Source organism: Amphiura filiformis, chromosome 8 (assembly GCF_039555335.1).
Source record: "Amphiura filiformis chromosome 8, Afil_fr2py, whole genome shotgun sequence".
Lineage (NCBI taxonomy): Eukaryota > Metazoa > Echinodermata > Ophiuroidea > Amphilepidida > Amphiuridae > Amphiura > Amphiura filiformis.
In genome coordinates this window covers 70207977-70235164 of record NC_092635.1, presented here as the reverse complement: position 1 = coordinate 70235164, position 27188 = coordinate 70207977, and the positions used below count along the sequence as shown (strand labels likewise).

Genomic DNA, 27188 nt, shown 5'->3' with positions numbered 1-27188 from the left:
CAAAATTCGGAAGGGTATTTAAACACATCATAGTTCCCGATAGATGCACACAGTTCTGTGGGGCATGGAAATTGGTTATTTGCAAAATAAATACAATATTAAATCCTTTTCTGGCGCATTTGTGCATAAATGATATGTCTTGACTACCTGCACCACAGTGCACCTGAAGGGTCTATGTACTCAGCGCTTGGCAAAAGATATAATGAAAATAAAGGCAACAAATTTCCTGCAAAATGCGCTTCTGTGTGTACCTGTGAATCCTTTGTTAGTAAGAAGTAGAGAGTGATGGTTACATGTAAATAATAATATCCAAATGGGCTATTTTAATTGAAATCCATGCATTATGGAAGACATGACCTTAATTTGCCATGCCGGGGGAACTTAAATTTTGGTAGCGGTGTTTTACTTTGGGAACTAAGAAGTGATTTTTGGGCAAAATAGGGGCTTGATGAACTGAAATTTCAACTTTTTGGGGGTTTAGTAACTAAAATTGGGCCACGTTATAAGCTGTGCAGCTAAAAAATTCCAAACTTGAGCTAAAGATCTACAATTTTCAGCATTTGAGGCTCAAAGAACTGGAGCATGATCCAAATGTGGGTCTTAAGGAACTGCCGGAGAGCCTGAAAAAGCGGCCATCAACAGCCACACATACCCGTAGCACCTTTATTTGTGACTCCATGTGAAATGTGGAAGATTAAGGTCATGTTTTCCATAGTGGGTGTATGGATTTCATCTGGAATAACCAAATACAGTTACCTTCTTATTAACATATGCAATGAGTTTATCCAAGTTTTTGTACCAGGTGTGTGCATTCTCAAACTGGAAATCAGATCCCATTGTCATGATGATATGATTGGTCTTGAAGTGCTTCACCTGCAATATACATAATACAATACAATGCAGATTAGACTCCAATTATCTACACACTTTAAGTTATCCCTTAAGCATTAAAGGTTTTCTATAATTTTTTTCTTAATTTAACAAGAAACTATAAAGTCATGCAACCTTATTTAGACAGTTTTGGCATGATGGAAAGTGTGAAGAGCTGCTTAATGCTAAATATTTTGATTTGATTTGATTTGTATGGGTTTGAACAAGCATGGATAACCGTGTTACAAATTGGATGATTTCTGTGATTTTCCGTTTTCCACAATAAAGCACTGAAAAGTTAAAACAAACATGTTTTAGAAGTGTATTTTGCCTTAACTGTTATTGTAGTATGGCCAGAGTCTTGCATCAAAGGCCTAGAATTAATGCTAGAATGGATTGTTTAATGGTTGATTACTGCCAAATGATCACGTTTCTTTGTTTTATTTTGCAAATCAACACAAAAGGTAGACATTTTGCACAGTTTTTCACTATTTTGTGGAATTTTCACATTTCCGTGAGCAAACCCCAAATTCTGTTTTTCCGTATCACGGAGAAATCATGGCTTTAGGATAACCTAACAAAGCCTCTTATGAAGCTTATTTCTGTTGTGGTCCATTTGAACACTGGGACAGGTTGGGAACAGTCAAGGGTTAACTGACTGTGAGTTACATGTACAGGTATGGTCATTCTGTACAAGGGACTAACAGCTTAACGTCCCCTCCAAAGGACGAAATTCTCTTATGGTTCAGATAACCAACTATAAATGCAACATGGGGGAGAGTAGAAACCTGAATCTAATCTACAGATGTTGCTAATCAAATTCAGACTTTATTTGTCCAGGTCAACATCCCAAAAAATTTGCCACCATCGGGAATCAAACCCGAGACCTCATGCACCAAAAGCAAGAATTCTAACCACCGAGTCACACTCTAACCTACATAAAACCCACAAAATAAATTTGTCAAAAAATTACTATATGAAGGGTTTTTACAGACCACCACATGCAGATCAGTGTTTGAACATGGTAAAAACTAGTCATTTGTCTTTCTGAAAAATAGTCTAAATAAATCTACAGGGCAATTTGACAATAATAAAGAGTGGACACCAGTATATAGAAGTCTCCTATACCCTTGGAGGAAAAATCAGTGTTTCGAAAGGTGAGAAAGTGGCCCTGCACTTAGAGTAATACAAAGGCTTAAAATCCAACTATTAGGCCCCGATCCATATTTATTTCTCATTTAGGCCTGAGTAATAGATTGTCCATGAAAAATGAGCAGGATTCGACTTCTTATGAAAATTTGGCTCAACTTTCAAAATGTGTTACATTTCAGAAACATCAAGCTATTTGTGAGCTGGCGTAAGCTGTATGGGCTATAGGGTGATCTAGTCAGCAATTTGCTGTGAAAAGTCACTGGACTCTGTATGTTTTTACTGAACTGACTGTCTTTACCTGACCTTCAACTTGCAGAAAGTTTTGAAGAGCTGAGTCGAGAAAATTATGTTTTCCTGGACCCTATTTGTACAGAAAGTCAATGGGGACTATTTACTAGTGTGCACCCTAAACAATGTAGCATACCTGATCTTTAACTGCTTTGATGAAGTCTTTAACTCTATCATCGACATTGTAATCAAACAGTCTCGGATCATCCTGCAAAAAAATTAAAATGTCAAATGCATTGAGGCATCTGTTTTGCATGTGAATCTATACAGCATCTTTAAACCTGTGTGTACATCACCATTTTGAGTGAACAATCCGGATTTGAAGCTGCAACCATTGCAATGCGCACTGACATCAACTTGCCAAGAGTAAAAAACTTTAGACTGTTTAATATCACAAACAATATAAGTGACCTAAAAATGTTTAAATTAAAGAATTCTTTATTTAAAATTCACTTCAAATTAAAATTAAAATTCACTTTACATAAAATTTCAATATAATACTTGTCTTTCAAGTTATTCATAAGTTTGTGCAATTTTTTATAAATTTTTAATCCTTGAGTTTAATGTTAAATCGATGTTTGCGAACTGGATCTTGCCCATGTTTATAGTTAACAGCTTCAGTGATAAATCCATCCATATATCGTCACCCTGATACGATAATTGCCTAACTTACTTTTTTTTAACAAGAACAAATGATAATGAGACAAATTAAAAGCAATGGTCAGAAACAATTAGGGTGATTACATAACTGATGCATGAAACTTTCAATGACTTTGGCCTGTGACTTAAATCAAAGCAAAATTTTCAGACAAACAGCTGAGTTAGACATAAATTCTGGTTTTAAACTACCTAACTCACCATATTTCACCTGTAAAAATTGCCTAACTCACCCCAAATTCTCCTTTATGATTAGTCATTTGGAGCATTATGCTAATAGAGATATGATTTAGGCAAAAAGCTCAATTCGGCTGAAAAATTAGCGTAGCAGGTTGACGATATATATTATCAGCACATCATTAAATAAAACAATTTAAAAAAATGATTTACAAACTGAAAATACCTGGAATGGCGTATCGCTACAATGGATATCCCAGCAAAACCCCCCAGGAGGCCCGTAACCATTATACAAAGCCCCATAGAAAAGATCAGAATGACCCCCTAGGCTGGGGCTAGCATGCCAGATCTCCTCCATGGTGGTCTCCTTCAATCTGTGCTTTTTGTCATCGTAGTCAAGACGACCAAAGAAGAAGCCATCATAGTGCATCTACAGGGATGGTAGGTTAGTAGTAGTGAAGACATGTAAAGACAAAGAGAAACAATAAAATTCAGGCAATTATTTGTGCTATAATTAGCAGCGGTTGAGTTTTGAAAATGTGACAGGCTCCAACAAAACCCGGAACAAGTCGCCATACATGTTTTTGAGTTATAGGCCTTTAAAGATGACATTCCCATAAAAAAGTGAAATTTTGGAATTAAAATTCTTGAAAGTACTTATTAAAAAGAGGTTTATTTAATCAATAATTAACAGTTGAACTATAATAATCCCTATTCAATCCTGCATAAGGCAGAAAACTAATTGGCCCATTACTCAAAATAGCAATTTGGCAAAAATATCAAGGTATCATTTACAAAAATATCCACATCTTAAAAAGTATTGATGCTATTTATATAATTTTGCTATCATTTTAAAGCTCATTGTCTTTTCTAGTAAAGCAGGAAACTTTATTTTATTTATTTATAAGGTATCATTTACAAAAATATCCGCATCTTAAAAAGTATTGATGTTATTTATATAATGTTGGTATCATTTTAAAGCTCATTGTCTATTCTAGTTTAAATTTTTATTCAAATCATGAAATGTCAAATATGCGACTTGTTTGAATTCCTGGTTTTGTCAGAGCAGGTCACAAATATCAGTGCTACAAATCGCACTTTTGAAAATGTTAAGGCGGGTTGTCAGGTGTGCTATTAAATTGTATTCGGTAAGGAGTTTAGGAATTAAGGTGTGCTATAAATGGCACTTGGACACAGTGTTTGGAATCGGTGGGGGGCACAACTTGTAAATGTACCGACGGAAATATTTTTTGCAGACGGAAGTTGTGATTTGTTGACCAAAATTGTTTTTGCATGGTTTGAAAAAGTGAAGAGCAAAAAAAAAAATAATAATAATAAGGATAATAGGCAGTACCAACATAAAAACACAAAATTGTTATGTAAAATTCAATTTCATTCACAATTTTTCATCACCCTGGGTAAAAAATGGTCTATTGTTAACCCAATTTTTTTTTCACCAACGCCTTCCATCTACCGACGGCCTTACATGAACCGACAGCCATTACAAGCGGGGGGGCACCAGCCCCTGCCCCCCCACTGGCTTACGCCACTGCTTGGACAGGTGATTTATGGCGTGCAATCTCACTCGCTCGCCTTAAAAATCAATCCCTAAATTAGGTTGCTACTGTTTAGTACACATGCGAGGGTGCATGTTATGTTACTATGTTAGAATTAGACATAATGGCAAATTAAAGAACACATGTTATTATACAACTGCATATTGAAGAAAATAATAGAAGAAAACAATACACAGCAATTTGCAAGGGTGTATATTAGACATAATGGCAAATTAAGGAACACATGTTACTATACAACTCATATTGAAGAAAATAATAGAAGTAAAACAGTACACAGCAATTTCATTTGTTAGTGATGGCTAGATTTCACAATGAGGAATGAAATCTACAAGCTGCACTCAGGCCCGTAACCAGGGAGGGCGAAGGGGCGTACCCCCCAAATGGCAAAAAAGTCCCCTTTTTGACCCAAAAAAACCTATTTGCAAGCGTGAGAGAGTGAAAAAATAGAGCATTTTTAGCCCTTTTTGGTCCAAATTTTGAAGAAAAGTCCACTTTTCCAAAATCCGCCCCCAGTCTACTTTTTCAAAATCCGTCCCTCCCAAATGAAATCCTGGATACGGGCCTGGCTGCACTTTATTCTGTGAGTATACCCTGTTCTCAAAAATAATCAGAGGGTGTATGACAGGGGTGGCGTGCCTGATTTTAAAGTTACGCCTTAGGCCTAAAAAAATTAGTTTGATTGGATTTTTTTTTCTTACTATTAAAGCTGTAAAAAAAAAAATTTCATTTCATTTGATTTTTTTAACTTTTCGTTTTAGAAAAAAAAAAACATGTCAGGGTCGGCCTGTTTTTAAGGTCTTAGTATTGGTGTATACATCAATCCATTTTTTCAAAAACAAAACATTTTTTGAAAATAGCTCAATTTTGCCTCATTGTAGTTACATTTTCAAAATTTGTTACAATTTGGGGAAAGACCAGTTTGTGTGACACATGTGCATGGACACAAGTTGGTACCGTGATTGGTATCAATTTCTTGGAGAATTGGTACAGCAATGCGTCTCCATTCAAATACTTAGCCACATTTTCGTACCCAAACCAAACTTGAATTACCCCTACCCCCTACCCCTACCCCCTCCCTGACAGAAGAGATAGAGAGAGATACAGAGGAAGTAAAAGAAAGGGAAAGAGAGAGAGAAACAGATTGAGGAGAAAGAAAAGACTTCCAAAGGCATATACTAGTAACACACAACATCATAAAAAGATTGCTACAACATTTATGATGTTAGCAGGTTAGACGAGAGGCTGATGGACAGTATGAGATATTATAAAAGGATGCATGAGAGTCAAAGCAAAATAGTGAGGGTTAGAATTCAAACAAACATTTCCAGATTATTTCACATCAAGGTTGGAAATGATTACTTGCTGCAAGAAAGGAGTTACAAACTAAGGGTAAGTGAAAGAAGGCCTATCTGCAATAGCTGCCAGGTGTAGTATTTTCAGATGTGTATGATATAGAATGCAGAAATTGTCATATGTCTATTGGGCAGCTATTGCAGATAGGGCCTCTCTCGAAATTAAGAATCTGGAACTACAAACTAACATACAAAGCAGGATTAGTCACATGCACCAAAGACACAGTTGCTGTACAAATAACCATGTTGGATTGTTTAACCCACTAACATACAAAGCAGGATTAGTCACATGCACCAAAGAGACGGGGCGTAGCCATACCAATAGTCATGCTGGATTGTTTTATCCCACTAACATACAAAGCAGGATTAGTCTCACACACCAAAGAGACAGGACGTAGCCACACCAATAGTCATGCTGGATTGTTTTATCCCACTAACATACAAAGCAGGATTAGTCTCACACACCAAAGAGACAGGACGTAGCCTTACCAATAGCCATGCTGGATTGCTTTATCCCACTAACATACAAAGCAGGATTAGTCACATGCACCAAAGAGACAGGACGTAGCCATACCAATAGCCATGCTGGATTGCTTTATCCCACTAACATACAAAGCTGGATTAGTCACATGCACCAAAGAGACAGGACATTGCCTTACCAATAGCCATGTTGGATTGCTTTATCCCACTAACATACAAAGCAGGATTAGTCTCACACACCAAAGAGACAGGGGCGTAGCCATACCAATAGTCATGCTGGATTGCTTTATCCTACTAACATACAAAGCTGGATTAGTCACATGCACCAAAGAGACAGGACGTAGCCTTACCAATAGCCATGCTGGATTGCTTTATCCCACTAACATACAAAGCTGGATTAGTCACATGCACCAAAGAGACAGGACGTAGCCATACCAATAGCCATGCTGGATTGCTTTATCCCACTAACATACAAAGCAGGATTAGTCACATGCACCAAAGAGTCAGAACATAGCCATACCAATAGTCATGCTGGATTGCTTTATCCCACTAACATACAAAGCAGGATTAGTCACATGCACCAAAGAGACAGGACGTAGCCATACCAATAGCCATGCTGGATTGCTTTATCCCACTAACATACAAAGCTGGATTAGTCACATGCACCAAAGAGACAGGACATTGCCTTACCAATAGCCATGTTGGATTGCTTTATCCCACTAACATACAAAGCAGGATTAGTCTCACACACCAAAGAGACAGGACGTAGCCATACCAATAGTCATGCTGGATTGCTTTATCCTACTAACATACAAAGCTGGATTAGTCACATGCACCAAAGAGACAGGACGTAGCCTTACCAATAGCCATGCTGGATTGCTTTATCCCACTAACATACAAAGCTGGATTAGTCACATGCACCAAAGAGACAGGACGTAGCCATACCAATAGCCATGCTGGATTGCTTTATCCCACTAACATACAAAGCTGGATTAGTCACATGCACCAAAGAGACAGGACATAGCCTTACCAATAACCATGCTGGATTGCTGTATACTAACATACAAAGCAGGATTAGTCACACATACCACCAAATTTAAGAAACAGTTGCCATACCTATAGCCATGTTGGAATGCTGTATCCATGTTGTGTTATACCTGTATAGGAGAATTCTTATTATTATTACATCCTTGGTCAAAACAGAAACTTTAGGAGGCATATATAAAAAAAACATAGAAGGCGCCCCAATACAGATCGGTTTTAGGGCCAAGATTTCTGCTACCGTGACAAATTCCTTCCATGATTTTTATTGGCCAAGCAATGTCTTGTCATCATGCGGGCAAAGAAGAAACCGTCACAATACATTTGAAGCAAAGAAAACCAGTGAATGAAAAATAAAATTAGTGTATTTATTGAGATTTATGCCACTAATTACCATTGAATTCCATCTACAAGCATGGAATGAGTGGTGTTTTTTTGACAAAAGAAAGGCAGACACCCTCCACAAAAACCTGATTTGGAGTTTGAGCAACTATACAGCCTGTATCAAAATGTTTGGTACCGGCATCGTTTTTGGTGTTAATTGACAAGCCCTGCTTCTTCAATATGGAACATTGGACCTTCCTTAAAATGCCCAGGATTTATAGTCTTATGACCTTTCATAACATAAATCTATAAATAAGGTAGCTCCTATGTTGCATTTTGTTGTAGTAGTCTTATATCCATAATAACTGCAAACTGATGGGTACCAATCATTTTGATACACCCTGTATCACTGATACAGTTGGCTGTACAAACATGTATTATTGTAGGACCAATCTATTGTTATGTTATGTTTTGTAGAGGGTGTCTGCCTTTCATCTCTTTCATTTAAAAAAACCCACTAGTTTAGAGGCATATAACAGTGTCCAGGGGGAGGGGGCTGAAACCAAAAAAATCATGTAAAATCAGCCATTTTTTGGCAATTTTAGCCATTAAGCCCCCCGCATAACTCTGGAAGCCCCTCTGAGCCCCCGCAGGAACAGATTCTGGACACACCGGTGAATAAGCATGTAGACGGAATTCTACATTATAATTCTATATTGGAATACCACTAAACTAAACTAAAACAGGGTTATTGATTATAAGCATAAAGCGAGTGTACACATGAATATAGATTTTGAATTAGGCTTTTCCATTTGAAATCCACAACCCCCTATGGAAGACATGACCTTAATCTTCAACACAGGGAGTGTGAATTTCAAATGAGGTTACCTGAATGGGTGACTCCATTTGAAATTTACACCCCTGTGTGGCATGGTCATGTCTTCCATCTAAGATTTCAAATGGAATAGTCCATACCAAATTGGTTATTGCAATCAAAAGCAATGATCATATTCTAACGTGCACAACGACAGCAAATATAATCATATTAAAAGTTTCATAAAAAAAAGGGCTATTCCAGTTGAAATCCATACACCCCCTGATCTTAATCTTCCACACAGGGAGTGTGTATTTCAAATGAGGTTACCTGAATGGGTGATTCCACTTGAAATATACACCTCCTTTGCATAGGAGATTAAGGTCAGGTCTTCCACATAGGGTGTATGGATTTCAGCTGGAATAGCCACATTTTGCCACCTGCTTATTCTCACAAAACATGCGGAAATATCTGGTGCTGTATTCAATAATGGCACCTGACCCCGGCAGACCGCACAAAGAATTTTGCTTGATATAATCAATATCATTATGCTGTAGTTTAAAATACATAATTTATAAGTATAACAATAATTTAAAATCAACACATGCTCATTCAGTCAATAATATCCTACCAAGGACGATATACATGATGACATGGCAGCTGAAAAATAACTATAAAATATACAATATTATTATTATTTCACACAGTCAAAGATTATTTGATTTTCCGTACATACCCATGATATAACTGCGAACACATGATAGGTCAACAGCTGGTTCTATGCTTGCTCCTTAGTGTGATGATGATCATAAATAGCAAAAAAGTTGGGAATATCACCTTTTAAAGATTGGTTTCATCTTGTATTTTTAATTACTCTCAGGGTTGTGAGAGTTCCTCTTTTCAGCGGATTTCCTTTTTTTTGCCAAAATGTATGTGTTTTCTTTATTTTCAGCCCCTGTGTCACATTTTTACCCAGATTTTACACTGTTTTGAAGTTTTTTTGCTCTTTTTTGAACTGTTCTCACACCCCACACCCCTTTACTTTGATGAATAGCAATCCATGCATGTTAGGATATGTAGCACATGATAAATAGAATTGGGGCAATGGTTGATGTTCAATGTTCTCAAGACTTATTTTTTTTAAATAGGGATGCAAGTTTACCATTTTTTAATGGATTTTCTGGTTTTGTTTTGAACAAACGATTATTTCATCATTAAAAGAGCAACAAAAAAACTCTTTGATGTACCCCCATTCCCTGGATTGTCCCGAGCAAGTGCTCAGCATGCTCAATTCACTCACTCATTTTCAGAGTTTTTTTCAAACACCCAGCTAAAATGGCAGTAATTTTCTCACTTTATCATTCAATATTTTACAACCCAAGAGGCTAAAGTCCTAGAGTCAGTAAAGTAAAGTAAAATCAAATTTTGAGATTTTCTCACAAACTGTACATTTACTACTAGTTGGATTCCTTGCATCATTTCCTTCCTGAAAATGTGTACTTTTATATACATTTTACTTCTATCAATACATTTCAAGATACAACAACAAACAATACATGTATCTAAATTACTGACTCCAGGAAGGTATACAGACTATAGACCACGGTATAGACAAATCTCACGAGCCAAGTCATGATCAGGATTTGGTCGGCCATTACTGGGTCACTGCTGCACCAAACTGGTGTTTTGACCGCCAAATTGTGCAAATAAAAGCTGCCTAACACCTAGAGAAGATGCAAGGACGAGGAGGGTTAATAATAGAGATAATTCCGCAGGTAATCCTGTCGCATCTATTCATACAAAGTCCTTTTGTTCGCAAGAACTCCATTTGAAGTACCATTTGATATGGTGTATGACTTTATTTTCTTTGTACCACACGTAAAAGGCAATAGACCATGTAGAAGCTGTGTGTTTTGCCGAAGGGAATTCTATTGTGTTGTAAACTTTCATCATTCTTTTGTCTATGTGTGTTTTCGCCGCAGGTGTAAAACGGGTGACGGAATGCAGTTTAAAATTCCCGCCAATCATTTCGCATTTTGGTTGCATTGTAGCCAACGGGGACCCAGTTATGGCTGTCAGTGAGGTGTAGGAATGCATGAAATGAGATTTGTCTATAGACCTACACCCCTGGCCAACTACTGCACTGGAAATTTTATTTCAGCACAGACAACAGTTGTGGAGTTACAGTCAAAAATTAGGGAAACCCAATATTTGATCAATAAATCAATAACTACTTGCCTTGAGTTGATGAATTTTCAGTACAGTAGTTGTAGTCCTTGCCCCTATAATATACATATCTTACTTGTCACCAATTTTGGTTGCATTGTAGCCAATGGGGACCCAGTTATGGCTGTCAGTGAGGTGTAGGAATGCATGAAATGAGATTCGTCTATAGACCTAATGAATCCTAACTCAATATTGCCTCAATCAATATCACTGCAAGTTACCTGTGCAAAGAGAGATGCTTGCTCTCTTGAATGGCCAAATGGATCAATGTGCCAAGCTACAAGGGGTCGACCACATGACCCAAAGTTGTCGTCAATGAACTTTAACCCTAGTGTCATCTGATCGATTATGGCATTGTAGTGAGTTGAGGCTTCATCGTTCATGCACCAGCCACCATTGATGAATGTAAGACGACCTAAATTAGGAAGTAAAAAGTTAGTTCACAGCATCTTGCGAATGGTAGTGAGCTTTGGCAAAAATTGCATTGATCATTTCATAGCGAGCATGTAGTAGAATTCAAATATCACAGATATACTTTTGTAGGTCCTATGGTTCTTGAGTTATGTTGTAACACATCAATGAATTAAAGGCCCATTCAGTGATTTGCTCATTTGTTTGTTTGTTTGTTTTATTTCTTCTTTAACCTGGGACACTCAATCAGTTGAAAACACAATTAATCATCTGTTCTTCCTTGAGGCCCAGGACGATCGTAAAATCTGGACGATCGTAAAATCATCAAAATTCAGATTTTGGTACCTGGTATATGATTTGTAGAATGAACTTTTGCAAAACATCAAAGTGTTATTTTTCAATACTATATTGATTTAGATAATGAAAACAGTTTTTTTGGCTGCTTCGACCAACAATATCTAGCCTACTCTTAAAGCCACATTCAGAAATATTATACAAAATAACTATTATGCTTCTCTAATAATGTCCTCACATTACCTCAAAAGATTGTTCAGGTAACTAATCCAGGGACAACTTGTTTAAGGTGGAATATGAGGCATGCTCAGAGGAAATGCTCTGAGCATCTTTTAAACAGATCATTTGAGTAGAGATATGTACATTGATCAGGCCTGTAACCAGGTTTTATTTTGGGGGGCTGATTTAGAAAAAGTGGACTTTTTTTTCAAAATAAGGACCCTTTTGGACTAGGGGAGGGCAGATTTTGACCCCCCCCTCCCCCTCCCCGTTACGGGCCTGGCACTGATCAAAATAGCTTTGTTTGAAGAGAACCGGACATACAGTTTCATAATACCATACCGTGGAAACTTGGCATGTTACCCATGGGGATCAACGCTAAGTCAAGTACCGAGTGAGCAAACTCAAAAATAGCTCAAATAGCGCGAGCGTACACAAAAGAAACTTGAATTCAAGTACGCTTAAACTTAAAGGCATGGAAAATTCCAATTGGGTTACTTATTAATCTGAGTATAATACATTGATTTATATTTTCTTTGTGTCCTATTGTTTTGGTTTTTTTAATCAATAATCAATGTAGTTAATGAGCTAATGACTGAAAAGGCTCATTAATATGTACATTTTGCAAATATTTTTCTAAAAATTATGCATAAATGTTCAGGGTACTTTTATTTGCAGAATTTTGCCTTGAAAATTGTCAAATTGTTGCTAATGTGCTCAAATGTATTATTTTGTCTTGCCACCCTCTAATTTCGCATGTTTGCATAATTAATGAACTAATTATCATAAATTCTAATTCTAATGCATATACCTTGTGCAACCAGCTCCTTGACAGCGCTCTGTACATCAGGAGGTTGTTCATTCCACCATCTCTCAAAGAATGCAATCTCCACATAGATGAATCTCTTATTAGGATCAGCTTGTAACTCTGGGATAACTGAATCAAGGATGTATTGTACACCGGCATGCTGAATGTCATTACGCCCTGAAATCACAAAACATCATCATAATTATAATCAATATTATTAGACCTTTAGCTTCACCACCTTAAGGATAATTTTAATGAGAAAGCATTACAAGTTTTACAAGAATTTCTTATTAATTTTTATATTTTGGTTAGCTGAACCTGAAGCTAGGCAAATCTCTTTCATTTCCAAATTTGTTAATGGACCATATCCGGCAATCCACATGAGAAACCAAGTAACAACTAAATTGATATTAAGGATGTTGGCTCTTATTCAAGTTGTTCCTTGTTATGCAAACAAGACAGTTTATGCTTCGAAGCTTCTACACTAAGATTTCAGGGCTTGCTCTTTGTTATGCTAAAACCTTTCCCCATGTCACATGCATGAATGAGCATGACAAGAGTCTATCGCACGACTATTTGGTGCAGACTAAATATCACATTAATGTACTCAGGGAATGTAATATTTCCAGAAGACTTGCATCTAGACTGACAATTAGCTGCCGCATGGAGTGATTTTAAACAATTACATTCTGTACATGCAAAATACCTAATGCTGCCCAACATAAAAAGTTATAAAAATACTATACCTCCATAAAAGTATTGATCCACTGTCTTAAGCCAGCCTACATCATCATGAGTATGCGGCACAATATGAACGTTGATATAATCTGATGACCTCACAGCAGGGCAAGACTGAAACGATAATGACATAGAAATGTATTTAAAAAAATTAAAAAATAAATGTAGATATTTATATAGCGCTTTATGCCGTAAACAGCCTCAAAGCGCTTTACATTTATTCCGCCGTTATTAGAATATGTCGGAACCACGTTTGCAGCCTAGAATTGGCGCAGGGTTCATCAGTACAACGACTGTGACTACCCCTAACAGCTTCCCATTACACCTGGGTGGGGTGAGGCAAGCGAGGCAAAGCGCCTTGCCCAAGGGTGCAACACGGTGGTGGGGCGGGGACTCGAACCAACGCACGTTGAGCAAGCTCTCAGTTTATGAGTCCAAGACCGTAGCCACTGAGCCACCGTGTCCTCAGTAATTTAATTCAGGAGCCTGTTCAGTGACACACAATTTGTAGTTATTCAGTTATGAAATCTTATGACAATAACAATAACAACAAAAACAACAACAACAACAACAACAACAACAACAACCATTTTTAAGATTACTTTAAAAAAAAGCTATGTTTGATATAAAATTCACCTTTTGGGTAAATCCCATAAGCCTTTGCGGGTAGACCTCTGATGTTGTCACACCAATGCACACATCATTACTGCACACTTTACAGCTTTCAAATGCATAGGAATGATGTTCACTAAATGATGTGCACATCTGCGTGAAGTCAAATGACAACATCTCAGGTCTACCTGCAAAGGCTTATGGGATTTACCGAAAAGGGGAATAAGAAAGATGGAATATAAATGAGTTTTACTGAAATATGGTGTCTTTGGGTGCTAAACAATAAAATTATGGGGTCTTTTAGTGAAAATGGTAAAAATATGACATCTTTGGGTGAGAATCAATAAAACCATGGGGTCTTTCAGTGAAAATGGCAAAAATAGGGTGTCTTTGGGTAAGAAACAATAAAACCACAGGGTCTTTTGCAAATATATTATGCCTTTGGGTGACAAACAATAAATAAGGGGTCTTTAAGTGAAAATGGCAAAAATAATAGTGTCTTTGAATGACAAACAATAAAATCATGGGGTCTTTTAATGACAATTTCAAATATATGAGGTCTTTGAGTGACAAGCAATTAAATCTTGTGGTCTTTTAGTGAAAATGGCAAAAAATATGGTATATTAGGTGACAAACAATAAAATCATAGGGTCTTTTAGTGACAATTGCAAAAATATGGTGTTTTGCATGCATGGCAAACAATAAAACCATAGGGTCTTTTAGTGAAAACGGTACAAATGTGATGCCTTTGGTTGACAATCAATAAAATCATGGGGTCTTTTAGTGAAAATGACAAAAATATGGTGTCATCAGACTTAAAATAAGGGGTCTTTTCAATGGCACTTGGCATACCTGAATGCTCTCTCTTTCTCAACTCTCTTTGAATAAGTAGTATTCAATAAATTATCAAACTGATTTACAAATTGAACAAAATTTCATGATTTACAAATTGTTGCCAACTGTAATTTGGGACAAATCCTCTCTGATCACAAAATGATTGAAAATATTAACTTTTGAAATGGTAGGAAATCTAAGTCAGTGAGATTGAAATATTTCACAACTGAAACAATAATTTGTCACCTCAGATGGGGAGAATAATTCAAATATTTTAAAAATGATAAAGACTTAAGGGTAAATAAGGTATTGTTGGTCGAAGCAGCAAAAAAAAAAATTGAATTTCATTATCTAAATCAATATATAACTGAAAAATAACACCTTGATGTTTTGCAAAAGTTCATTCTACAAATCATATACTTTGAAAACTTAATTTATTGTTGTGAATGAGTTTATGTACGTTTTACAAAAGTGTTGTTGTTTCAGCCCTCTTTACAACATAACCACAGGACCTACAAAAGTATATCTGTGATATTTGAATTCTTCTATACACTCGTTATGAAATGATCAATGCAATTTTTGCCAAAGCTCACTACTATTGGCAAGATGCTGTGAACTATCACATTGCAACAGTTTAAAATAGTTGCTAACCTTAAACATCAATTTTTCAGATTGAAATTTCCAATCTAAAAGTTTGGTTTTTACTAAAGATTGATTGTACTTCACAATAAGAATGATTCAACATGCAACTTAAGGTAGAAACATCGGCTACGGTGTCATGCACAGATTTGGTTTAAAATGATACAGGATGTGTAGTTGGGTGAGATAAACTTGCCTGCCAAGTTTTAATTTTTGCCAACAAAGCGTTTTTGAGTTATGCCATTTTTTATCATTAGAAAACCCCATTGACTTTGTACATAACGTGGTTTTGACACTAAGCCTCGTTCACTAAAATTGGTAAAAGTTTGAAAATGGATACTATGTTTAAATATTATTTTTTCTCCTTTCTATCCCATTTATAGAACTGCTTTTTGGATCTTTTTGTTACAAAAATGTTATCAAATAATATTAGTGACTTTTTTCCAATATATTGGTCAGTAATATAAGGGATATTTGAAGGTAATGTTAGTACTTGCTCAAATTTTCTTGATTTGATCTAGAAACACTGAATGACCCAATTTCATAATTATTGTCTGAGCTAACCATAGGGCCAATTTTAACAAACAAGGTGTCATATGAAAGGTTATTAAATTTAGAAACTTTTCTCGCCAGCTTTTTTTAATAAAGTGTTTCTATTTTAAGTTATGGGTGTTTCTAGATTTCCCTAATTTAAAAATAGAAAAATGATTTTTCTCAAAAAATAAACACTTTATTAAAAAAATCTGGCGAGAGAATTTAGATATTAGGCTTATTAACCACCCCACAAACTATGGAAACCATATCACATTCCCTCTTGGCTAGCAATAATTATTTGTAGAAAAAATTAGGGAATTTTCAAAAAATAAAGAAAAACATAAGAATTGTTTAAATTTTCATGAAACATTAAAAATCAGTGGAGTAAAGACTTATCTTCAATTGGTTATATATTTGAAATGGATACATAATTCTGATTTGAAATAGTGGCTATTTTCCTGCATGGGCCTATTATCCGATGCTCCTACTTAAGGCCCATTCAATGATTTGCTCATCCGGATGATCGTAAAAATCATCAAAATTCAGATTTTGGTACCTTTGTCATTGTCATAGATGTGCTAACATATCCTGCTCGTGGTTAAGCCGAAAGCCTTGTATATTTCCGACAGTCTATAAATTAGCTGCATGTATTTGAATGGGGCTTCAACTTCATCAATACTGCTGCTTTCTTTGTTGTTTGCCAAATTTGTCATTTAAAAAATACCAAATGACACTTTGAATGACTTATCCTTCACTGACTCAATTTTTTCACACTGTACTTGCGCTGAGATCACTGAATGGGCCTTTAATGTATCAACTGAACATGTTGACATCGTTCCAGTGATATGGTATCCAATTATTGGTTTTCTGTTTAAAAGCAATATTTGAGATTGGAAATTACTTCAATCAGATTTTCTGGGAGTATCATCTTTAAATTTTTCACTGCCTCTCCCTCCTTTTTTCCTCAAAATCTGCTATGACATGTTATTTTTATATTGAAAATATTAACTTTTATAATGGTAGGAATTCTCAGTCTGTGAGATTGAAATATTTCATAACTGAAACAATAATTTATCACCTTAGATGGGGTAAATAATTCAAATAATTATTAATAAACGCTTAAAATATCAAACTTTTGGATTGAAATTTCCAAAGTTTGGTTTTTACTAACTGATTAATTGTACTTCACAATAGAATGATTCAATGCAACTTGAAGTATCAACGTGTTGACGTCGTTCCAGTGATATGGTATCCAATTATTGGTTTTCTGTCTAAAAGCAAAATTAAGCAATCTTTTTAAAGATTGCCAATTACTTCAATCGCAAAAACAATTGACATTTTCAATTCTTGATTTTCAGGGAGTATCATCTTTAAATTTTTCACTGCCTCTCCCTCCTATATTTTCTCAAAATCTGCTATGACATGTTATTTTTAACCAATTTAATTAAAATCCAGTGATTTGAAATGATCAGCATTGATTGATTATATATAGCAACAGATTGCTGCATTGACGTCAGGCCCATCCATCTAATGCAGGTGTTCTCATCAGTTTATCATCAATAAAGAATTGAAAAATATATATTACATGTAAGTCCTAAATGACGCAAAGAAACAATTATTGAATTTCCATACATGTATATGTTTGAAGCTGAATAAAATTAATTATTTTGCTCTTGTTAGGAATATTTTCATAAATTGACACAGGTTGCAGGTGCTTTCTTGTATAATTTTATTTTTGTATTTTCAATGCCCGGGGGCACTCACATAAGTGGTCTATATGCATGTGTGACACAAAAAAAACAAGTATAAAGGGGTGTTTTTTAGGCAAGGCAAGTTATGCATGTGGCACATTTAGGGTCTAAAAAACACTGATTTTCAAGAATACGGGTAGCTTTCTGAGACTGAACAACTTGTTTAGGATACCTTTTCAAATTTTTTGTAATTACGAGTCCAAAAAGGGTACATTTAAAAAAAAAAATTTCTAGCCAAACATTCATTAGGGGGTAAATTCTATATCAAATTACCTTATTAAGGGGCTAAATTTGCTGGTAGGATAAAACTTGTTTAGGGGGTGTTTCAAAACAATTTGGTCATGCATGTGTACACTATCATACTTGAGTGCCCCCCCGAGTTTCAATGAATAATTTGGAGCAGTTGTGATCATTTTGCCATGCAATAGGCTCTTCCAGTTGAAATCAACATTACCTCTGTGGAAGATTTTGATAATATCTTCCATAGAGGGAGTATGTTTTTCACATGTATTTGGTCAGTTCATGTTACCTATACTTGATAACACATTTCACTAGTGAGAAATTATGTTAAAACAAATTTTTTATCAATTCCCAGAGCGACCTACACATAGATATAAACATTGAAAGAAAATACTATGGGTCTCTATTTTCACAAGGTAAAATATTAATTAAAGAATGCAAATAACCTTTGATATAATTATTTTAAACAATGCAAATTGCAATGAAATTTTTTCTTCAATTTAAAAACAAACAATATAATACTTCATTATCAAAGTCCAAGGCTGGTCAAAAATGAGCCCTTCATGCATGAAATACGGTTCAAAATAGACCACAGTGAAATAGACAAAGGATATTAAACAAATGGAAGATAAAGGCTAGGTGTGCGCAATTTAGCCTTTTACTTTATTCACAGCAGGGTGGAGAGTGAACAGTTAAGGCCAGACTTAAAATAATATCACTAAGTTATAATATGCTATGCATACGGTTCACATGGTACAAGTTCAATCAGCTGTTAGATTCACTGCGCATGCTATGCACACTCTTTCTCACGCATACTTGATGATGCCGGGCTCCATCTCGATGCATGTCAATGACGTAGATTGTGCATGTAAACAATAACACTGACCACGTAGAATACTCAGAATGTACTAGTTCAGGGTCGAACCTATACATATCACCACCTTTAATTTGTGCGATTCAATTAGAGAACAACATAATACAACTTACAAGGCAAAGAAAAAATATCTGATATGGTATATGTATAGAGCCTGGTGTGGTGCATGGATGGTTTCATCCATTGATATGCGAGGTTGTGTTTGTTTTCATCATCAGTTGTATGGCTTTTGCTACTCTGTAATTACGCTTCCAAGTACTTGGTGTACTGAGTTATACATGGGGTATATGGCTTTCTATTAATATGCTTTAATATTGTCATCAGTTATGTCGGAGAAGCTGCTTGTGGAATAACAGGGTGACATTTCCAGTGGTAGGTAAGTAAAGCTTGAATTATTTTGTTATAATTGTAGATAATCCTTTTATTTACTCCTTCTTGTATTGAAACCTTTGGGGAAGTAAGATTTTCCAATCTGTTCCACACTTAGACTCCTATGAAAACATGGCTTGAAATTGGCCGGGGGGCACTTTCGTGTATAAAAGTTGTAAGAATCTGTGTGAATTGACTTTCAAAAATGACCCTAAGCTAGGATGTCAAATTAACCCTAAACAAGGATTTTACTCAAATACAAACACCCTAAGCGAGGAATTGGTTTGAAATTTACCCCTAAACAAGGATAGACATTATGTGTGTCGGTCTGTAACTTTTTGGCCTGGCCGGTAACTTTTCTGACTGGCATCTAGTTGCCGGCCCGGCTGGTCGGTAACTTTTTAAGGTCAAGCCCCGGCTGGCATGTAACTTTTTGAGGCATATTTCGAACACTGGTGTTGGTAGAGTGTCATTCAGTGTTTGTGATGATATCGGTAAGCTTAAAATTGGCGCTGTTGAAGTCGGCTCCGGTTTTTAAAAAATCTGGCTAGTAAAATTGCTCAGAAACCACTCTTTTGTGCCGAATAACGTGATAAATATGTCACCATTAATGTCCGTTAATTGGGTAATTTTAAAAAACTACCCTAAGCAAGGATCATCCTTAAAAACACACCCCTTCTTCTAGTAAAATGAGTGTTATGAGACCCTAATCACGGATCTGCGCGGATCCTCATTTTGCTTTTCAAAAATGTGCAAGCTTCGTTGGAAAGGCTGTGTAGATTCTATCACTGATAAACGTTACCATTTTTGTATTACCACAATATAATACAGAATAAAGGCACTCTGACAAAGGTGTGTATACAAAATGGTTAAAATATAGCGATAAACATGTGTTGTGTGTCAAAATAAAAATTTATATAATTAATCAAATTTGCCAAGCTTTCACATCATTGGGGCCTTTTCCAATAGACCTTTTCAAACTGATGAGTCATTCCGATAAAACCCGAAGCATAAAATAATTTCCCCTATCGCACGGCGCACGCGCATAAAAGTACCTCTTCAGCATCATGTACAGTGGCAAAGTTCCAATGTGTAACAGGCATCATAAACTAAGATGAACTTTCGACAGTCAATTATGGATGAGAGAGGTACTTTTGTCAAGGATACTCAATGTGCAATCAACCGTGTGGTGGTATGTCTTGTGAAGAGACTGACTTGTGGAAGAAATGATGCATCAAAACAAATGTTCTCTAAAAAAATTTAACTGACGAAAAATTACGAACTTTTGATCAATTCTTTCATTAGTATCTTATTGTGAAAAACCAAGTAGCTGAGGTGTTAGCTCAATATGCTAGGAAAATATTTAAACCGATGACCCCATGTTCACATCACATTGGCTTAATAAGCTGTATTTTCGTACAAAAGGGTACCATAATTCATGACATTTCTTGTCTGCCAGTTTGTGTAAAATTTGACCCTCTATAGCTTACTGAATAAATAGCACGGTTTTCCGAACTTTTCTAATCTTGATATGAAATGGTCTATAAAGATGGAAGCCAGAATGCCATTTTTGTGATGTTGTGGTGGTAGTTTGCAACATTAAATAAGTCAAAAATGTCTGACCAACTTGTGTGTTTATTTCACAATTAAACACCAGTAATAATGAAAGCACCTTCCAATCCCAGCGCATTACACCCATTTAGCAATGGACTATACAGTCCTGAGCCATACACACACACACACACACAGTTTTGTTGACGGTATCGATTGAGCCTGTGTTCACTAAGCATGACTTGTGCGTTCATGCCAATTTCAATAATTGGTCTTTTCCATATGGTTCTATTATTCCATGTTCTATTCAGTTTCTACTCTATTTTTAAATTTATACACTGGGTTTGTTACCATGGTTACATTAAAAGGTACTCCATGTTGGTAGACATTTTTGATTTAATTCTGATACTTTTTTAAAGTAATAACAGAGTACTAGTAATAATTCAGTATCGAAGTTACGTAATGTTACTATGTCAACAGGATCACGCTCTTGAGTATTGAACCACGATCGAAACGATCACCACACAAAGTGTATGGCACTCGAAGGCATATCAAAATAGCGTGATCTGGTAACCAAGATAATTACGTAACCACTTCGATGCTGAATAGCATATCATACCTTTTGTTTTCATACACTGTTCATACCACTGTTCATACAACACTAAAAATTAGTAATACATGCATAAAAGATTACTTCTGTGAAAAAAACTGTGATGGGCAGTGGCGTAGATTTCTTTTTGACATTGGGGGATGTAGTTGGAAAAAAAAAGCTAACTGATGAAATATGGCGTAAAAGTAGAATAAATGCGTGCGAAAAATTTGCACTTTTGGGGCTAAAATGGGCAAATATGAGGTTAATTTAGCAGAAACCCATTATCAGGCATCAACATGGGGGGGATGATTGTATGGACCATCCCCCCTGGCAAAATATTGGGGGGGATAAATCCTCCCATCCCCGTGATCTACGCGTATGGTGATGGGCATTGAACATTCACATCGCGTATTAAAACAATCATAGTGTAAAAATGGTCCACAAAATGGCTTTGATTCAGCCTTTGTTTTATTTTATTTTTCAAATACATGGGGCAAATCCTTGCCCAGATACCTTCCCTCTGCGTATGGCTTGGCCGGTAACTTTTCTGACTAGCATCTAGTTGCCTACCCGGCTGGCGGTAGGTCAAGCCCGCTGGCCTGTAACTTTTTGAGGCATATTTGAACACTGATAAAGTGCCCTCTTTGGCTTCTGTTTTGGACATCTGTACACTTTTTGTTTTAAGCAATGATCAACTATAGTGTCAAAATGGTCCACGAATTGGCGTCAATTGGGCCTTTATTTTGATTTTTCACTGAGGGGGCACATACCTTCTCAGATTCCCCTGCTTATGGATAAGGGGGGCATGGGGGCAGTCTGAACTCTTGCCCCCCCATGTTGCCCCCCACCCTCCAGTAAAAACCCAAAATTGCAATTTTATCAGTTCCATCAGTGGAAGGTTCAGGTTGAATCTTTCTCAGAGGTGTATGAAATTCAAATGAAGCTGCCTAATGTGCTCATTCCATTTGAAATTCATACTCCCCTGTGGAAGATACTTCTAAAATCTTCCACAGGGGTTGAATAACCCAATTGCTGTATGGACTGCCAATTGAACTGCTGCATTTAAGAAACTGTTAAAAACTCATCTCATGTCAAGAGCATTTTAATGAAGTGTTGTGATTTAAATGTGTTAATTTTTACATAGTTACAAGTTTACCATCCATATGTAGTTTACTTCAATATTTTAAGGCAAATATTTTTGTTTTTTAAGTTTTATTTCTTGTTCAATGTTCATAGGTTTGTTTTTTTTTTCACCAGTATAAAGTATTGGCCTAATACAAAATGTAAGTGGGCCTGCTGACAAAGATTTACTCAGGGGCGGATTTAGAGGGGGGGCACACCCGGCACGTGCCCCCTCTATTTTTTGCAGATCGGCGCCTGACTTTGTGTGGCGGTGGCTCGGCGCCCCCTCTATTGAAAATTCCTGGATCCGCCCCTGTTACTTGCTGCTACCTCGAGTTCCCTCCAGGTGTCATATAAATCTGTATTGTATTGTATTGTATTGTATTGTATTGTATTGTATTGTATTGTATTGTCCTACAAACCAAAATGATTCTGCACTTGCTGCCAAAAGACTCGACTATTCAAAAGCTATTAAAATAGCTATTAGGCATTAAAAAGCCTTTAAGCATTACTAAAGCTATTAAGCATTACCAACAAAGCTTTTATGCTATTAAGTATTATATTAGACTTGTTATAAATCCCAATTGAAATTTCTGTTAATGATTTGATCAAATGACATAAAATTTCTCAAAATTTACAGTATATCATCCAATCAAATATCTTAACATTTAATTATTCTACGCTATAACATGAACGGTGACGGGAAACAGTTATATTTAAGCAAATTTTCGGTACCAAGCGTTAGTAAATGTGTACATCCATATCAAAACGATGCACTTGTCGGCTGCTAGATGCTACATAATTGCTAGAAATAAATACCAAGCGGAGGTCACTTCAAATCATCCTAAGTCGCATGGATAAGGGATACAGAGAGCATACCTGAACCATGTGACTGACTTGGGGATGATTGGAAGTGACCTCCACTTGAGATGAGTCTGGTATTTTGTTCCTAGCTATTATCTGAAATGAGACACATGTAGCAGCCGACAAGTGCATCGTTTTGATATGGATGTACACAAATATCATATTAAACTTTTCCTTCAAGAAAGGACTGACTTTCAATGTTTTTTACAAAAAAAAGTGAACCTTTTTATTCGGTTTGGCATTTTGTTTGCGGGAGGGGGTGTGCACAGCTGCAGCTTTGCCTTTGGACCATGAAATATTGAATAATATCCTTGCTATTTGGTCTCAGTCAATGACGTGCTGAATTGACTTACTGCCAACAATCATGTAAGAATCGTTGAATAACAAATGTTCAGGATTTTGATTATTCAGAAACCTACATAATCAGATAGCTAATCTTTCATTGTCAAAGGTGACATTCAATGCAAGACCCTGCCAACCAGGTTTCACAGGTTAATCTTATTTGACACAAAATACACAATTTTGACTTTTTACCCTCAAGTCTGCAAATCCTGGAAAAAAGAAGTTGGCACACTTGTACTAAACAATTGAAATGTGTGCCTTTATACCAAAATTGGAGTGGTGACTTTGCCTGCCAATCTGTTTTTAATACTTTTTATTTGCATTTCCTCTTTTTTAAACTATTTTTTTTTCTTCATTCTGCACCTGATGAAAATAACATGGGAAACTTGTCCTTTTGTCTGTGTCATTCTTTTTTGTGTTGTTTGTTTTCGTTTCGTTTTGTCCTTTTTGGTGTTTAAAATTTTGTATCATAAAATCAGCCATCTTTTGTATTGTATTATTTGTTAATAAATCATAGACAGTAACACTATGGCTGTCGAAAGATTTAAAAAAAAATTGGAGTGGTGAATGCAACACACATGAAGCACCGAAAAATTAGACCACTTGCCATGTGACGTCATTGCCCGGCAGTATGCGCGCGCATTATGACAATTTACATTGTTCTTTGCCCTGCAGTGTGCGTACGCATCGTAGTCTGCTAAGGGCATGTGCATTTTAAATCGCCCGCCACATTTCATACAATACAAGAAAGCCATTAAACAGTGTAGCGGCTCGTTCGAGCATATCGATAGACGAGTCCCTCGCCTTTGTTGATAAACAGTGATGTCAAGTGGTCTATTGTGAAACTATCCATAGCTCTCAATATCTAAGCGGCTCGTGTTTATTTTTTGTATACATTTGCTATGGGGCATGCAGATATACTGCAATGCATGATGGGATACTCCTTTCAGCTGCTGTTGGCGCAAACCACCAAATAGCCTCTCCATTGCAAAGCACATAAAAGCAAAGATCCTAAAAATAAATTATTTTTATCTTTATTATTTATTTTTATCTTTAAAAAAGGTCAACATTTTTAATTTTTTACATCATCCCAAGGACTAAATTTTCACTTTACAGCTTCAATTTTGGATGTCATTGTACTAGATTCAGTTTTTATTGAAAAATGTTGGATGCCACTATTTCAACAATGAAACTAGCATTAAACTGGTTCTATTATACTTTGATAAGCTCGTAATCAGCGGGCCTTATAACATCACAGATTAATATCAATATGTTTTATTTTGAGATTGTCTTGTGACATCTCACCAGAAGCATCACAAGTTAAGTCATACATGTAATACTTTGACACGCAAAATATATATATCACTTTCAACGTTGGTCACTTTTCGGCGTATGGTAGTGGTAAAACCTAACGATTCCCGCTGATTACAAGCTGATCAAAGTACAGCATTGATTCAGAGAGGGCCTGCTTTCCTTGTGAGATTGATTTGTATAATTTCATATCCATTTTAGTGATTAAAAACCTAACATCTTTGATGTAAATCAGAACATGCCAACATCATGAAGAACATGGACCCAAAAGACACCACAAGAGGGGGCCACAAGAGGGGGGAAAGATTTTTCACAGTCCCACCCCCCACCACCCCCTAGCTACACAGTCACTTTGAGTTTGACTCTTCAAATTTACCTGCTCTAAAAAGGACTATACAGGGACAATGTCAAAAAGAAGATGCACAAAGTAATTCTGGTATGGGGAAATGAACACCAATTCAAAACTTTTGGTTAAAAAAATATTAGTACACCAAAAAAGGAGGGTCTTTCTGAGATAAGCACCTAAAATGGGGTCAATCGGTGAGACTTGGACAATTTTGGGTCATGACATTAGAACCAACAGTTATATATGTAAAAAGCAAAGTTTTCTAAATTCACACATTTTTGAAAAACATTGCGGTACTTGAGAAAAACGGGGTCATTCTACATTCTACAGGATTTTATGGGTAACCTATGTACAGTTGTATCGCGCCCATCTTGTCCTCTTGAACCTAGAGAGTTTAAAATCAGGGCCTCAGATTCGACAAGAATCACTGAATCGATTCTCGTAATGATTCTCATAACATTTGTTGCGAGAATCAATTTCTTTCATTTAATCATACAGTAAGTGAAGCGACTCGGATGGTTTTTGATTCTCGCGAACTGGCACGAAATCTAGGCCCTGAAAATCATGGGTCATAATTCAGTGAGAAATTATCCAAAGTTTGTTCAAAATTATTCAAAAGGGGGTCTAGGGGACAACAAAACATATGTTCGTTGAGAGGCAGCTGTCAAATGGGGGTCAATGTGGCTGCATGCACTTCCCCTTCAGTCATTTGAGTGATTCAATGTACTGTCTTATGAACATCGCGTATGCGTTTGACTAATATTTCCATCATATATAAATAATAAAATGACGGTTCTTGCGCTTTATTCAAAATCTTGGATTTTGACCACACTACAGCACCTAAAGCCTCCAGCATACTTTCCTGCCGCTTGCCACTGCGGCAAGCGGCAGGGCGTTTCAACCAATGACAAGCCTTTATTGTGTCCGTTTGTCTGCAATGCGCGTGCGCCACGCCGCTCAGCGGCAAGCGGCAGGGTAGTATGAAACCAGCATAACTTTTATTAGCCTAAAGGCTTGATTTTTGCAGGGTATGTTGGTTTGAATGGCAATCATGAAAAAAAAACCAGGATTTTGCAAATGGGAATACAATATATGGCTTTAATTCAAGCTCAACGGCTGTTTCAGTGTGATCAAAAATGAGTTAATTCAAAATTAAGGCTCAAGGTAAAAGTGTTTTAATTTTGCTCATCATACATGCAATTAATGAAAACAGGGCCGTAAGGTTGAAAATGTGTGGCGGCCATCACAAATGTGGGGCGGCCAAATTACAAATATATGCCCAAACTAAAAGATATAAAGAAAAACAAATTTCTCAAAAAGTGGGGTGGCCATGGCCAGCCGCCCACTTGACGGCTATGGAAATATACAAATTTAAAGTTGGCTTGTGAGGATTAAAGGATTGCTTCATCGCATCAGTCGGAACTTAGCTCGCAGTAAGTATGATGGGATTCAGAGGACAAATGGTTTCACTGACTGGTTGCACTATATACAACTGAATGAAAACATAGCAAAGAGGAGCAAAGCAAAGTGGGGTAACAAAAAGAGCTGAGCCTGAGACTAAGTGAATTTATGACTTGGGCCGGTAAGCTTACCTCATATCCACATTGTGCTTTAGCTGTATTCAATAGCAGTAGCGACAAAACCACTATCAGAAAACACTCCTTGTAAACGCCCACCATTTTGCTGCTGAAATCTGGTCCCGTATTGAACTGTTGATCCTTGGAATTGTCAACAAAATTTACCGCTCACATCACATGCTGGCCGTTCTTTAATTTGCTC

General features: G+C 36.4%; 1 protein-coding gene across 1 annotated transcript in view; it reads right to left on the bottom strand.

Annotated features, from left to right (window-relative positions):
• LOC140159703 (lysosomal alpha-mannosidase-like) overlaps nt 1-27188 on the bottom strand; it is a 68715-nt gene extending 41527 nt beyond the window's left edge. Inside the window, exons 1-7 of the mRNA XM_072183199.1 lie at nt 27002-27188; nt 13437-13542; nt 12694-12867; nt 11180-11373; nt 3371-3574; nt 2447-2518; nt 757-873 (exon numbers count right to left, since the gene is read on the bottom strand). Of these exons, the coding sequence (XP_072039300.1) occupies nt 757-873; nt 2447-2518; nt 3371-3574; nt 11180-11373; nt 12694-12867; nt 13437-13542; nt 27002-27088 (954 nt within the window). The 5' untranslated portion in view covers nt 27089-27188. The remainder of the gene's footprint in view (nt 1-756; nt 874-2446; nt 2519-3370; nt 3575-11179; nt 11374-12693; nt 12868-13436; nt 13543-27001) is intronic.